The following is a 17,751-nucleotide window of genomic DNA, read 5'->3' on the forward strand; positions in this document are numbered from 1 at the left end:
GGCATTCCATCATCAGTGAGGCTGGACCAAAAATGGAAGCATGGAACCATACACCATACTTGAAGATCGATGAATGGCTTCCATTATCTGGTGGTTGTGTGCCAATGCCATTGTCAGAAAACAGTGTAGGTCACTTGGGACATCACTTGATAACCCATATCCAAAGCCAAGTAACTAGTAACAGACCATCTATGATGGTTGGGAGACTTATCCCCATGACTGTGGCTGTCACCAGACACATTACTCATTGCTCAGAGATAGATTGTTGTGCTGTCATCTGATACACTACCCTGACACTGCTGTCATCTACCCAGAACTGGTGATCCAGTGTTAGGATATTTCAATTACCATGTGCAGGGCTATCCGTCACGCAGGAACAACATGTTTAAATTAAAAGATATAGTCCCACATCCCTACTCAAGATGAATTTTTGAAGACTTTTCTAACTATTCTTCTTTTTAAACTATAAATGATTTTAACATCAACGTAGCATTGCAAAGAAAACATAAATATGAGAAGAATTATTGGTACATTATGCATTAGGTTTATTTGCTGATAATGCTGAAAAAATTCTTTAAACTGTATTTTGTAAAAACATGTTCATTAACAGAACCTTAGAAGAGTATCATTTTATTTCTTTTTTTTTAAAAACCTCCATTTTAAGTTTGTATGCTATTGCCAATTTTCTTGGTCATTGTAGATCCAATAAAAGCTTCCTAAATGGATGTCCAGGTAGTGTGTACAGCTGCATTATAAATTTTTTCATCAAAAATAATCACAATGATCCAAAGCATATTACTTTTATATTAATAAAAAAAGGTTTAGATATACTCAACAAAGACATATTTTGAAAACTAATTCCAATGAAGGCAGCGAGTGTGAAATTACAGCTATCAGATACCTTATCGAACGTGTGCACTATAACAATATAAAATGATTTATAATTCTTGTTTCAAAAGCTTAAAATAAAAAATAAAAGAAACACATGTAAAAGCTAATATTTAATTACCAGACTATAGTATTGACCTTGATTTATCAAATACTAGTAGCTGTATTAATGAATAAAACACTAAGATAATGGGTGGGGTCATTATCCTACATGGCTCATTTTTCGTTGGGGATTTAAATTCATGGTTTGAGGCAACAACGAAAACCAGGAAAATTGATGATACTACAGTATATACAAATTCTAAACTGCATCTGATGGGTCACTTCTTATTAAAAGTGCCTTCCCTGGGTCCAAAATAAATTTTACTGGAACAGCCCTTACTAATCAGGTCCTGACTGAAAACAATTACTGTGTGCAATCTTCAAAACAAAATTTTCAAACTTGTAGGCTGAATATCTTTGATTTGGCAGCAAACACTCACTGTAACCAGCTCTAATATAAACAGTCATTCTCTAGAGGATTAGACAAGACAGCAAGAGAGATATTTCTCCAGAATGTCTGACAGACTAGGCACAAATAGAAAACTAATTGCACTGAGATCAGATGGTGCTTACCTTGGAGGAGTAAGCTGGACCTATTCCCCTCTTGGTTGTACCAATGCTGCAAGAGAGAGAAAGAGCCAAACTTCACACCAGGCTACCAGTATTTGGTATTAAAACTTTAGGGGTATAAATATTGCAACTATAATGATACTTTAGGTGGTACAACCCCTACACTCCACCCCATCCATACTGTCATCTGCACAAAACAGAATGATGGCAATCGTATAATTTTGTGAATATTCTGACAAATATCAAGTATATGCATACCTGCCTGACGAGTCAAATAAAGAACATGACCTTCAATTCCCAACACCACTGCCACCGTTGTGTTCATAAAAACAATTTTCAGTAAATCATTTAAAAGAGAGCAAGGCTGTTTCCAGACACCACAATACAGCGCTTTCTTGATAACTCGTGCCTGACAACTTGCAAACCAGCTTCTAATGTGGGAGCAAGTGGGGATCAAATTTATTTCTTACAGAAAATGCACAAAAATATTACCCTTATTCTTGTAATGTTGAAGAAAATCGCAATCAAACTTGTTATAAAGCAAAGCTTTGACATACTGCTCATTTTTTTTTGCTGAAAATGATGGTTAGCAAAAAAAAAAAAAAAAAAAAAAAAAAGGAATGAAATCCTCAACTTTTAATAAGTTCTATATTTTGTTGTATTTTCTTTACATAAAAGATTTTCAATGCAATGTTAATAACTATTAAATTTCAATCAGTGAAAATTTCACTAATGTTCAATGGTTTGGTAACAGTTCAATTGATAAATACCAGTGAAACAAGTTTTGTAGTAATGTCAAGTGAATTTTAGGTTTTAGTTCAGTTCTAATTTGTTTTCATCATAAATGCAATATGCAAACTTACATTCATATGTAAAAGTGTTTATCTGCCATTGGTAACTACAGAACTGCATTTATATGGAAACAACACTGGCAACAGTCAGACATATGGATGGACATCATAAGACCTTATGGCAGGCATATAAACATGCATACATTGTTTTGGTTGTGAATAATTAGAACATGCAAACAATCTACTTGTAAAAAAACTGACAAGATCAGATGATGTATTTGCTTTCATTTAGATTATTGACCATTTTCTTTTTGCATTTCATTTTTCAATAAACATTTTCCTACCTGTACAAAATGCATCATAAGTCTCTATACATGCCCATGTAAAATCTTGCATATATGAATTTATGTGTAGAATATTTTCATAGTAATTGAGTATTTTTTTGTCACAAGTTTCAAAAGGCCAGGCTAGAATTTCAAACTTTTGGTATATAAATCCAAAACATTTTGAAAAAAATGTCATCCAGGAATCTTTTTGTTTGTACTGTATAATATAAACATTACTTTGTAAAGCAAGGGCAAGTTATTGTGTATATAAACAAAACCATTTACAGGTATCTTCTGGCTTGTACAATTCTGACTTGCATGTACTTAAAATTAAAGTACTTGCATATGAATTTTTTAAAATTTGTTTTTCTTTTGTGAAGAAAAAAAAGAAAAGAAATTACATCAGACAAAAAACACACTGGGATTTGTAAACAGATAAAATTAATGGTATTAAAGACAATTGAATTATCATATTTATTTGTATATAAGCTCATTAGAGTACAAACCAACCATCACCTCCAAAATGAATAGGTAAAACATAAGTGCATGAAACATGCATATGCCGACCCACAAGTCCAGCCATATTCGCATGGGTAATCAGTACATGAGGTCATGGTGGTTCAAGGTAGGCATGTGATCTCATCTTTGGTGATCTACAATGTATACCAGCAGTCAACAAGAGAACTTTAAAATTTTCTAATTTGGATCTTGTCTTGTATACAGGCCAACCTCCCTTGTTCCAGGCTTTTATTTTTTCTTAAATTATTCAATTTGTATGCAAGTACATAGGATACATATTTTTAAATGAAAATTAAATGCATTGAAACTAAAATCTAGTTATGCCACCACTCTTATCATGTACTTTGGGGGTTAGCTGTACATTTTTACCTACTTTTGTGAATCAGCAATGAATTTGGAAAAAAAGTTTTGATAAAAAGCAAAGTGCTGCAAAGTAAATAAAATCAAACTGAAGACCCAGATCTACACATCATGTGGGACTATGCAGTTCATCAGGTTATTACATGATCCTCATCTTCCAGTGTATTACGTGATAACAGATAAGGGTGCATGTTCTCTTCTGCTGGACTCGTACATAAGTACTCATGGTAAGCTTTTCATGGCTAACCATGTCACAGTGCTAACTCACAGGTGGCAAAAGATATGGAAGATGTGAAGAACAATGAATACATCAAAAATAATTATATAAAAAACAGTACAACAAAATGTGCATATTTACTATCACAGTTTCAAGTTAGAATTTAGAAAGCCAAAAGCAAACATCTTCTGCTCAACCAAGGTTTCTCTACCATCCAAATTATGATCCAAATGTCCGTGTGTGTGATTGGGATTTTTAACGTAGCTTTAACAATTTTTCAGTCAAACCACTACAATATCTGCAGTTTATAGTGATGTCTAGCACTGGGGCACCATGCCGCATACATGTAGCATTATGTCCCACCCAGTCACATTATCTAGACACCAGGCTGACCAGTCCAAACACTAACCTTTTAAATGCTGAGTGCCAAGCACAATTTTTGTTAAGTCTATGGTATGACTCGGCTGGGGATCAAACCCACGACCTCCTGCATCCGAGGCAGACGCTCAACAGACATCATATGACTTTAAAATTGTTAAAGCTACGTTAAAAATCCAAACCACACACATACATGCAAGTTATAACTACTTGTCACTGATCACTGGTACCTCAGACAAATACTACTACATGTGAATTGCCTTGATATTTCTCAAGTTGTACCTATCAACATTTCTTTACCTAGTAAAAGAAATGAAACAACAAATCTTATAGTGAAAAATGAGATCAACTTGACAGCAGGCCACATGAGAACGAGGCCAGGTGCCATTATGTCGGTTGGCCTTGACCTTCACATTAAAATGACACTTTTACATGTCTGCTCAGGCACCTGACCCCATCCAAGAAATGGAAAAGAATTTTGAAACACATTAAACAACATCACATCCCATAAATGTGCAACAGCAGTGTTCACACTGCCATCACACCACCATGTGTACTCCATGAAAAATAAACAAAAAAATACCCTAAAAGCCCCAAGATACATGCTGAATGAATACACTGTACTGTGCAACAGGGGTGGTGTATGGAGATATAATGCTGTGCAACAGGGGTGGTGTATGGAGATATAATGTTGTGCAACTGGGGTGGTGTATGGAGATATAATGTTGTGCAACTGGGGTGGTGTATGGAGATATAATGTTGTGCAACAGGGGTGGTGTATGGAGATATAATGTTGTGCAACAGGGGTAGTATATGAGATATAATGTTGTGCAACTGGGGTGATGTATGGAATTATATGCAACACTGTGCACCTGATCACTCGCTTGTTGGACACCATTTTTTTTTTTTAAATAGCCTGATCAAGCATCTGAGGTTCCACTAAAGTTAGTCTGGTTCCCTGATCAATTCCACTGAATCTAATATGAAACCCGGATCCGATCAGACACACGTAAGTCAAGATCTAAATTTTAAAGCAAACAATCGTATTTCGATATTTTGTGCTTTCTTTCTGTAAGTCTGTATTTAAGGTTAATTTCCATAAGACTTGCAGCGAAATCGTAAGGGTTGGCAGGTCTGTAGATTACAGGACATCAGAGTAGCTTGGTAAGTATTACATAATTAAATTTGTTGTATCCCAACCCCCAACCCACCAACTACATTCAATAGCAGTAATAATGTTACTACTGGATTGCTTAATTTACCAGTTTGGTACAGAAAACTATTGTACTTACCTTTACAGTATTAGTGTTCACAAATGTAAACTCAAAAAAAAGGGGTCATGCATTGGGCCACAACTATAGGGCCCAACATCAAAATCACTTTACTCTGATAAAAGGCACAAGAAGGCAGTAAAAAACCACCTGATATCAGCTCTCGTATCATCATCCAAGGAGAGATTCAAATATGACCAAGATGTAGCAATAGCCCCAACTTCTGGGGCTTTAATTATGAGAAAATATAGGTCCATCTCGGCAAGTTACTGATAAGCGCTCTCGAAAATGACAAAATATTGACCACCAAATACCCAAGGGAACTCTTGAGAGACCATTCCAACCTTCACTTCTCCTTTTAGAGGAAGCCTAATAAAACCATAATGCCCTAACAGAGCCAAGAAGTCTATCTTGATTATCTCCAGTATAGACATAAGACAATCAGAGATATAACAGATTAAGAATTTCAATATAAACAGGGGCTACTCAAAGAAAAATCGGGAAAAGAAACATTTCAAGCATAGCTGATGCATCTTTTATTATGTCAATATACACAATATTCTTAATGAATAAATTTTAGAGGAAATTATGATGTACATGCTACTAAATCCTTTGTACTTTACTGTGCATCTTTGCTTCAGAATGGTTTGTTTGTAACTGCTGTTGGTCTTAAGTTTAAGTCATTAAGTTGGCTGTATGTGTCTCCAATATTTATTCAGTTTGATAAACTTCATTAAAACCTGTTTACTTGATATAACCTAGTTTCAAATCTTAACTAAAGGACACAGCAGTAAATTATAACTATCATGTACGAATGTTTTATTGTGATAAAATGTTTTTTCTCTCCATGTTTTATGTGTATCCTTCTTTCATTTTATTTAAAGGGGTTTGGAAAAATAGCATGGAAATTACATGGAAACTATGAAAATGTATTAACCAGAGTAACAAGCACTTTTAGAAAATATCATTTACTGAGAAAGAACATTGAAGTTGCTGCTTGCTGCATAACTGCATGTAAATTTGTTCATATATATATATATATATATATATATATATATATATATATATATATATATATATGCTAACAGGGACATGTACCTGTAACTGATCAACAGGGATGTATATTGTAGCAAGGAATTTTTTTTTACTGATGTACACTGTCATGGACAGCAGTAGGAGAATATTCAATAAATGTAAAAGCTCATTTTTGTCTACATTGCACACATTTTTCTGTATGTATCCCAAAATCAGGCCTCTGATAAATATCAGAATAAATCTTACCTCTGTGAAGTTGGTACAGGTAACGGTATGAAATTGAAAAACTAATCCATCTGGCTCCAGCTGAGCACCTCATTTTGATTCTGATGCATCTGTGTACACCAAGGAACGAGTTTGGGAGTGTGAATCAGGACTTCCCTAGGAACCACAATCTAGCCACCAAATGAGGAGGTGGTGATAAAGAACAGATCCCAGAGGAATATGAGCTGAAAGCAGGTCATTGTGCGGTCTTTATTCTACCAGAGACAAGATATGGAGAAGGCATACACGAGATCTCCCTAGAACTAAATCCACAGCCACATTCAGAGTTCCAAGCAGAAAACGTAAAAGCAAAATGAACAAACTCTTGGCCATAAGACCTACTATGAGGGACAGAATCTGAGTATACACATTTGGTGGATTGCTAACCCTCCCTTAACTGGTGAGGAAATTCATCCCTACGTATGAAATCCTGAGAAGGGATGTATCAGACTTTTTCTAGGTTGCTGATGGTACCTAACTAAGTCACCAGCAGGATGGTGACCCATAAGACATCAAGTGGTCCACTTTAAGTCCCGTCACCCTGGTAAAGGATCTAGAGGCAGAAGTGAGGCTGAAAGGAAGAGATTGAAATTAAACTACCTACAGACCAAGACAGAACCAGAGATGAGGCAGAAAGATGGGCATGAGAAGATGCATGAACCCTTCAATTTTAGCAAAAAAGGAACAAAAAAAAACCAAAAACAAAAACAAACAATGCAGGGGATGGAGAGAAAGACTGAACACCAAAAAGGATATAAGTATGGTTAGATTCTGTTGATGACTAAGGAATTGGAATGGAATAAAGTTCTTTTTAATTCTAGGCCTCCAAGTACTTGGAGGCAAGAGTATTTAACTTGAACTTGGGATCTGGCATCTTGGGAAGGCAAAAGCAATGCATAAGTAACAGGAAAAATATACTATTAAAACAGCAGCGATAAATCCTGGAATCAATCTAACACAAATTAGCCTAGACACTATTGGTGCCTATGGGTCCTTTCAACAAAGGCAAACACATTGAGAAAATACAATCGCAAATACAATGAACCCAGAGGAAATGAAGTATGAAAATCCAAAACATTTTTGTTTGATTCTGTAAATAAGGCAAGGACTTGCATATTAAACCCAAGTCTAAGGCATTGCTGTAACACACGACCTGAATCTCAAGATCAAATGGAAGAAGCAAGCATGTTGCAGAATGAATCGTCTTGGCTTAACAATAAATCAATGTATAAACAGTCAAAGGCTACTGAAAATAAAAGTAAAAGAATGAATCATTCTAACCAAAAATGTTCTACGACTTACCTTGACTCCAAAATCTAAGGTACAAGAGTGATCATCATTCAATAAATCGTCTCAATAATGATTCATTCCAAGAAAATTCATCAAGGGGTTTGGGAAATGTAAGCAAGAAAGGTGAAAAAACCAAAACCTTAAAACCAATTTTCCATAACAGTGACCATAACCCCCGAGGTCAAACAGGCAAGCCTGCATATCTATCTTTGAATTAACAGTCTCAGCTTTGTAATTATATTAGACTGAGAAGAAAAAAAATCCATCAACGCATTTACAGCATATAAGCAATTGAAATTTAACGAAGTTATTATCTTAGCTTCAGAATGACACAACCCAAATATAGACCAAATCCAAGGCGATGGGGTAATATAAGCATGAAAAATCATGAACCAAAACATCAACTCACAATTTCTATGACTAACTTTTACCTCAAGGTAAAAAGGGCAAGCAATGTGTTAGAACGAATCATTTTGAATGTTTCATGCAAAGTCTCATTAAGTTTAGGAAATATAAACATTTTTAATGAAACCTCAACCAACTGTTGACAATGGTAGAAAAAAATTAAATACCTCTTACTTCCCCCACTTTTTGCTCTGCAAAAATATATTCCTATTTTTATGAAACTACAAATTTATTTGAAATGCCTGAAAAACCTTGATGGAGTCAACTGTACATACACACACACATTCTCTCTCACTTGCTCTCAATCTCCCATAAAGAAAACTAATTTCAGTTGCAGGATATTGCAAAGGACAGCAGGTTTTGCCTAGGTTCACGAGCATCTAATTAAGGAGATGAAAACTTTGGTGACAGGACATCATTATGGTAACCAACTTACTGATTTTTCCCTCTGCCACTTTCCTGCAAGCCATCAGCTTTCTGGTGGATGTCGAACACTGAAAAATAATGTCTGGATTACATCTTATGCCTACATACATCAGAGCTCTCTGTAGGGCTTCAAGAATCAGTCTTCAGACACCTTTCTTGGATAAATTTATTTGGTGAAGATATATGCCCAAAATGCAGCCGAAAATAAGCGAGGTCAAGTCCAAAGAATTAACAAAATTGGTAAACAAGAGGCCCCCTAAGGGGCCAGAAGCCATCTTCAAGAAATAAGAGCCATAAAAAACACATTCAAGATGATCATTGTTTTGGCCATACTGTACACTAAATTGGTACCATTTTCGTTTACTACCAACTCAACATCTCAAGAAGTTCTCTGTTGAAACCCTATGTCAACTTGACTAAGTTCAGGATCAGTGGCAAATATTTCAATCTGGCTGCTAGATATCATAAAAAGTCTGTCAGTGAAAACCCCTTATTGATCTGACCATCCATTTAGGAAGAGTAGAATTAACAAGACTTTCCAGATGACCACTGGCAGCCACATTATACATCGAATTAGCACCATTTTCATTCTGAACCATCTAGACTGTACAAGATATCCACAAGTGATGACACTGTGTCAATATGACTTTTCACCTGAGCAGCAATAACAAGATTTTAAAGATGGCTACAACAGTGGCCATACTGGATGTCAGACTGGCACCATTTTCATTTAGCACAATATAATCAAAAGCCTTTTAGTGTTGATATGACCATTCATTCAGAATGAGTAGTTATTAACTCCTTGGCAGCCATACTGGATTTCAAATCTGCACCATTTTCATTCTGGACCATCATAAGAAGTCTTTTAGTGACAACCCCATGCTGACATGACCAAACATTCAGAGGAGTAGCCATAAAAAGATCTTCAAGATGGTCACCTTGGTGCCAATTTTCACTCAGGACCAAATGGATGTTAGAAGCCTTTGTGATTAGTAGCAATAAAGAAGATTTTTAAGCTGGCCTCCCCGTTGGCATTAATGAATGTCCAAGATTAACCATTTTCATTTAAGACCAAGCAGACATCACAAGTAGTCTCATGGGTAAATACGACTTTCCAGTTTTGCTCATCCTGCACACTAGATTGGCACCATTTTCATCAAAGACCAATTAGACATCACAAGTCTTTCAGTAAAAACCAGCGGCTGATACAACCTTTCAATCAGGACACAAGATTTTCAAGATGGCTGGAGTGGCAACCATAATGGTTGTCTGAGTGGCACCATTTTCATTTTGAAAAACTAGATTACAGGATAAGTGTGTGTGTAAAGTTTCACTGCAATGCTCTAAGTAGTTCAAGATAAGTAGCAAAAACAAACTTGTGCTAACAGATGAAAAAGATGGACAAAAAAATCCCATTCCATATATTCTTCTGGTCTATGACCAATAGAACTAAAAGCTGCTGGTCACAAGATAATCTGATCAGATCATTTAAATATGCATGCCTACAAATTAACAGTTTTCAAGTCTACTGCAAGAAGTTCAACAATTTATTTTGAAAAAGGAAATGTTTTAGTGGCATGCAGATCTAAGTGGATGATCTACAGGTATACAAAGATCTGATGGCACATACAGATTCTACATAAATGTAAATATTGTGCCCAACAAAACATGCACTGCTCCAGAAATGGGGTGGTCACATGGTATACAATCTAACCTTGCAAAATGCATTTTTAATAAACACATGTACAATGATCCAACCTATAAAACTACACTGCACAATAAATCACAATCCAACAATGTTGTTAATGATTCTCAGCTTTAATTTTTGTCCATAACTATGACCCCTATTGATCATATTTGGGTCTTTAGGTATTGTACCACAAGATTCACGTAGGATCGATACATGTACAAACATATCTACATCCAGCTTTGCAGGAGTAAAGAATGGAGAGGACCAAATAAAGATTTCCTCTTGCAAGCAATGGCGCATGGAAAAAGTAAATTTTGAAAAAAGAGAGTCCAGGATCAGAAAGTAAAGCTCCTAGAAGCAGGCTAAGCTCTTTGATAAATTTTACCTCTACCAAATAAATTAAATGTATTACGGCACTGTAGTTGGCAATGGAGATAACAGCCTACAATGTATATCACCCTGCATGCAGACAAAATTACGATGGTCAAAATGTGTGCAACAAACACTAGTTACAATCCAATCCACTGGACATTTCACATCTGAAAGCCATTTCAACATAGTCTAATATATGCATGCTTCCAATTTTATCTGCTGATGCTCTACTGGCTCAAAACAATTGCCAACAATTCAAGAAAAGACCATTTCTTCCATTTAACTACAGAGTGTTGTAAGTATATATGATATTCTTCAATGATAAAGAGTTTCAAATTAGTTGCTGTGATTTCCATATTGGACATCAGATTGGCACCATTTTTATCGGTGACCAAGTGGATATATCAGAAGTCCTTTAGTGAAAATCCAGGTCAATATGACCATCCAATGTGGGGGATGGGGTGGTGACAACAAGATTCTCAAGACAGCTGTCTTGGCATTCACACCTGATGTGCAACTGGCAGCATTTTCCTGAGGACCATGCAATTATTGTAAGATGTCTATTGGTGAAAACCCCAATGTTGATATGGTTTTCAGTTTTTTTTGAGGAGATAATATATTTATGAGGATCACCATGGTGGACATACTGAGGGTCAGTTGATGTTGTTTTCACCTGGAACCAACTAGTCACTATTAAGAACTCTTCTGATGAAAATCCCACGTCAAAATGACTTATAAGTAGAAAAATTCATATCAAGATTTTCGAGTAATATTGGACATCAGATTGGTGCCATTTTCATTTAGATCCATTAAAAGACATTTCAAGTCTGAAGTGAAAATCACATGCTAATATGACAATGTTGTTGGATTAACACTAAGATTTTCAAGATGGCTGCTGTGAGGGCCACCCAGGATAGCAGGTTGGCATTATTTCAACTTGGGACCAATTAGACATCATAAAAATGTCGGCATCATCAGCCATCTAGGATAAGCAGCCATTACATTTTCAAGATGCTATTGTCTTGAAGGTCACATCAACACCATTTTCATTTACAACATAGCTGACATTTGTGTGGCACCAATTTCATTAGACATTGAAAGTCTTTTAGCAAAAACCCATCTTGATATCAACATGTATTCAGAAAGAGTAGCAGTAATATTTTAAAGATAGTCAATGAGGCAGTCATATTTTATGTCCAAGCATTATCATTTTCATTTCGGACCAACCAGATTATAGGATGAATGTGTGAATAAAATATTATGGAAATGAATCAATTTCATGATTTTTTTTAATACTCCTCATGCTTTGCAGTGGAGGACTTGATCCTCTCTACTTTCACTCTGTGCTACCACTCAACAGTTGTGGGATAAAAACACATTACACGTATATCTGACTTATCGAGGCATTCATAGTCATCATCAAAACTCAAGAAAGTGCTGAACAAAATATACAGACAGTATCCATTTTGGAGGAAAATCCAACCCAATTACTTAAAATTGGAGATTACAAATAGATCTTAAATATCAACCAAGTGATGTGACATAATGGTCGTTTACCTCAATGCCTGAAGTGCCTAATGGTGGCACTAATAAAACCAACTTAACATGGCTGATGTTTACAGTAGGTGCTCAAACATGCTTCAATGCAGATGGTGCCAAGGCATCCAAAATGTCTGTATGTGAATCAGAGACATACACTAACACTTCCATGAGAATGGGGTAGAGGCATCCAAAAGTGCTTACATGAAGTAAATGGTTTAAAAACAAACAAAAAGTATGGCAATATAAAATTGTTGTTGTTATTGTAGGGTTTAATGCCATTTTTCAGCACAAGAGAAGCTATACAGTATAAATAGCTGAGGAAGAACCCAAGAAAACCCATGAGAAGCTAGTGGCAAGCTTTCCCACGTACCCACAGGCAATATAAAACATTAGTTTAAATTGAAGAAAAATAATAAATCTTAATAATTGCTATCTGAGACTTGCATATATTATAATTAACTGAATCACCTTTTTTTAGCATAAAAAAGGAAGCAAAATTGCTCCAGAAAGTGTTAACGATTTTGGTAAATTGTGCTTCAATCCTTCTATCTTTTGTTTTTAGCCTGCTTGCTGGACCATAAACAATAAACCATGCCCTTTTTATTGACATCGTGTCCACCCTGCAGTGGTCATTAGATAATACAGAGAAAGTGTGGTGTGCAGAGCTATTCTTTACAAGAAGCCACGGCAACTGTCATAATGCATGAAGAGCTGGTGGAGCCTTTTAATCCTCCTCACCCCTACTGCAAAGCATGGGAAAAATTGCTCAACTGTACTGTAAGCAATCTGCTACAAATATTTTCACAGTATTCAAAGAATACAGAAAACATGCCCATCAACCTGACTACATCGCTGGGTTTTACTTAAATAATACTGCTGCACTTGTAATGCATCTAAATCACACTTCAGGACACTGCTAGTCGAAGGGTCCAAGAACTTCAGCTAAACACGAGACAAAAATGTCAACTTATCAAGTTACAAAACTGCTGTGAATGTTACCCGAAAAATCAGGTAAAAGTTATCACAGCTTATTTCAGCAGGAAAACTATGTTAGTGAACTAGATTTGTTTGAATGATGTAGTGCTCCCCAATGATACAACTTTGAAAGTAATGGTCTGAAAATAATAAATGCAAACACAGAAGAGTTTCCTAAAACAGACGTTAGTGACTTACATTTTATGAAAACAGGATCATGAAACAGGTCACAGTGACCTACATTTTATTAAGTCTAGTACTCCTCATGATGCATCTATATATCTAGATGCACAACTTCTAGTAACATCTTCTAAAAAACTGAGCCAAGTGCGAAGCAAAGCAGATCAAAGGAACAAAACTAGTCCTCAGTTAATAAGTTTATTTGTAGGATGTAATATGTGTAATGACATGTAGACATGTCAGATGCAATGACCTCTACAGAGATCAATGGAACATGAACTGAAAATTATTGTGCTCTTCAAGACACATCCAGCCGTTTGGAGTAAAGAACAGATATCCTCAAAAGACGGGATGCAGTCGCCGTGTTCTCAAGACTTCCTATTCCTTGATTTGTGACTATTATTTTTACTACTGTTTATGTATAGCATCAGTATATAGTTCTAGTATAGTATATTTATATGCTTACTATCTTTGACATGCATTTTATTTTTCTTTCTTCCAGAGACATCTTCTATTGTATAAGCATGAAAAGGAAACCTCGTTGAGAAGATTCAAGACTACTTACCTATACTTACCAATTAAATAATGACACGGTTACATTGTAGATGTTTTTGGGAAGGACTCCAAGATCCATCTCAAAGAACAATTTATATTTACTTAAACTGTTACAGGTCACATGTTAAAACTTTTATTCACACGATACTTTTTTTGTTATTGTTTATATTTCCAAATGAATTCTTAAAAAATCCACCAAAGAAAAAGAAATATTCCTAAATGAGAGTGTTAAGTAATAGGAACATTCTCTCTACAGTCTGGTGTTCAGTATACATTATTTAGACATTAACTTCAATGCATACTAACCAATGTGAGCTCTGTTTGAAATCAGCAGCCTGGTTGGGCAGACACATAAGCCTTTCACTTCGTTTTGCTCTATCTCCTCAAACAGCTGTTTCAGGTGAATTACGCAACCATTTCCTGTAAATATACATGCAGGTAAACGTGATGTGTGTGGGTGTGTGCAGTACTTAACTGCTAGTATTGCATTGCTTTCATATCTTGGGATGCCAAGTCACCAGTCCAAACTAATATTCCCCTCCTTCAATTCAAGGTCCAGAATTAAAAAGAATATGATTCCAGACTGATTCCATAATTATATCCAACATATGGAACAACCAACCTTTGTTTTCATTTTGACCAAGTCTACCGGACACCAGAATGGGATGGGAGGAGCAGGTAAGTATTGTACAATTAAAATGTTTTATCGCACAAAAACTGCATTTTAAAAGCAGCAATATATTATCTGCTACTATTGCTTTGCTGAATTTACCAGTCAGGAGGGCGGCTGACTGCTTCAAGAAAACTGGTGTGAGAAATATATGCACTTCCCCTTACATTAGATATGTCAACTGCAAACTGGTAAATGGCTACCTGACACAGGTTGTGCAGCTGCATTAGGACCCAATAAATACATAACTTTGCTCTGGTGTGCCAAAACTGAAGATAAATTATGAAAAGGTAGTGCAACACCATCCAAAAGCTGCTCTAATGAAGTCACCCAATGAAGAGAGATTAATGTAGACGTAAGATGCAGCAACAGCCTTAACAACACAGGCTTAACACATTAACCCCTGGAGGTTTTTGTAGTTTTCACCTGAAATTTGAGTAGGAAACACATTTTGAAAGCTATTTCTGAAAAGATCCAAAAACATCAACTTCCAGGTGATCATCCAATAACATACTGCCTAGGTGTGTTAGAAACATTGCTTTTCATCGGCTATTTGGCTCACACATGAGCAGAAGGGTAAAAGTTGGATTTTTTTTTTTGTTGTTAAACGGAGCCATTATTTTTGTATTTTTGTAAAGGTATATCTGTCCATTTGCAGTTCATACCAGTTTGCCTTAGATCTGAGACAAAAAAGTCTAAAATTCTGACACAAAATTGGATTCCGAAAACGGGTGAATTTTGGGTAGAAAACAATCGGGTCCAAAAAATAAGGTTTTCCCCTCTGTATTTTGTAGTGCAACTAGAAATTCCAGTTTATCTGGTATCATTGTAGAGCTACATCTGTCTACCTTTCTATAATACCACCCACTTTAGTGTATCATGCATGACCATGACGCTACAGAGCTCAGCAGTAGGCCACTACCTCCTGCCATGTTAACTCGTCACCAGGGGTTAATGTGTTAATGTTCATGAAAGAAGGTCACCCTTTGAGGGGCTGACAAGCTCTCTAGATAGCGAGGATAATCAACCTGGAATGGAAGCTCCCAAAATACACAAGGAGAAAGAGATGAATCTGGCGTTCCACCTACTATTAGAGGAAGCAATTATTATTATTATTATTATTATAAGACTAGAACAAATCAGTATATTTGAGCATTCTGTCCCAAATTACAGGAACAAGCCTACTGAGGACTTAAATTTTCTATCAGTGCAATTAGTTGGCTTGGTAATATGATGATAATAGCCAATGTGTACATCACAAGCTGCAAATTGTGTCGTTTAAAGCTAAATGCTGAATGTTTTATGAAAGTGTTAGAAGTAATAGAAGGATCAAAGGTGGTAACATCTTTCAAGACTTTTAATATAAACTGCCTGACCTTTGGCGGAGGCAAGATGAAAAGGAGAGGTCAACAAAAAAATGATTTTGGCTGAAACGTTTGAGTTGGTATTTATTTTTTTGTAGTGTTCAATTGTTATTGCAATGTTTCAAAATTTTTTAAACGAATATTAAAGGGAAGTTGATGATGTTTTAGATCAATTAATGTCAAAATTGCTTTGAAACATAAGCTGGTTAATAAATATTAAACTTTTTGCAGACTTGGTGTGTTTTGTTATTGCCACATTGTAATGACATACCTGCCATATTCCAGTCAGTTTTAGGGGTCAAAGCATGTGATCACTTTTCATATAAACCCATGGATATGCAGCTAAATTAATAGCCATGATCATAGGTAGTAAACTGAGAAAAATTATTTCAAATTAATGATAAAAGGAAAGGATATACAACAGTGTGAAAATGAAAAACTACTTGGCATTATGATAGACTCTAGCTGGAAAATACAAGCTGATACAAGGTCATAAATAAGTTAATTCACTGCTTTATCTCTTGAACAGAATAAAATCTTATCTCCCTCAAGAACTGAGGAAGATGTTATACAGTGCATATATCATGCCACACCTAAAATAATGTTGTTCTATCTGGGTAAGAGTGGTATAGAAAATCAGGAAAGATTACAGAAATTTCAAAAAAGAGCAGCTAGAGCTGTTCTTGATTCTGATTTAGATACACCAACAACAAATCTTTTTAAAACCCTATAGTGGCATCCATTTCAGCAGAGAACTCAATTTCAGAAGGGTTTATTAGTCTATAAATCCTTACATGGTTTCACTACTGATTATTTTTAACTCATTCAGCCCCAGACCCGTTATCAGTATCACTGCTGCTATGCCCCAGCAGCGCTAAGCTATGTCTAGCTGCGTGTGCCCCAGAGTTTTTACCTGTTTGAAAAATTTTGTAAACATCGTGCACATGCATTCACTCTTACCTTAATTTCTCTGCTTATATCCAATTAAAATCCAATAAAGTTTCACCATTTATTGCAAATGAATTTGTCTACACAGTGATGTATTTTTTTTCCCTATTTGTCCAAGTCTTTCACGACTTATTTATACAGAATTTACAAAATTATGTGCAACGTTTATCCGCAAGAACTCGATCATCATCGCTGTCAGCATTCTCATCTTCGGACGATTCAGTCTCAGAAACCTCTTTGTCCAAATCGAAATCTCACAAAAATATCCAACTGCCGAACATATCTTTCCTCAGCTTGCTCAGTATTTTCAAGATCAAACCCGAGAAACTCCTCATTTTTGCTCTCATCAAAAATCACTCTTACGTCCGCCATCATTTACGATTTTTCATGACCAGAACACGTGTAGTTAAACCGCTTTCAAAACAGGAGCCCTTAGCTTTTGAACAATTCAAATTTCCGCAAATGAAAGTAAAATCATTTCTGATTGGTTTAATAGTTGTTAGTTCTTGGAATAAACCCATTTCTAACCAATCAGAGACGTTGAATCTAACACACATTCATCACGCTTGGAGACGGGATCGGCCATTGAATGCAGTAAAAAAATCACGACTACAGGCGGGATCGGCCATTGAATGCAGAAACCGGATCACGCCTACAGACGGGATCGGGGCTT

General features: G+C 35.9%; 1 protein-coding gene across 1 annotated transcript in view; it reads right to left on the minus strand.

Annotated features, from left to right (window-relative positions):
* The window catches only part of LOC149805441 (adenylosuccinate synthetase isozyme 2-like), a 77,928-nt gene that overhangs the window by 32,113 nt on the left and 28,064 nt on the right, over nt 1-17,751 (minus strand). The window contains exons 3-5 of the mRNA XM_089950023.1: nt 14,403-14,516; nt 8,793-8,850; nt 1,504-1,549 (exon numbers count right to left, since the gene is read on the minus strand). Coding sequence (XP_089806149.1) covers nt 1,504-1,549; nt 8,793-8,850; nt 14,403-14,516 — 218 coding nt within the window. The remainder of the gene's footprint in view (nt 1-1,503; nt 1,550-8,792; nt 8,851-14,402; nt 14,517-17,751) is intronic.

Source organism: Sinohyriopsis cumingii, chromosome 2 (assembly GCF_028554795.1).
Source record: "Sinohyriopsis cumingii isolate HCF-2022 chromosome 2, ASM2855479v2, whole genome shotgun sequence".
Taxonomy (NCBI): Eukaryota; Metazoa; Mollusca; class Bivalvia; order Unionida; family Unionidae; genus Sinohyriopsis; species Sinohyriopsis cumingii.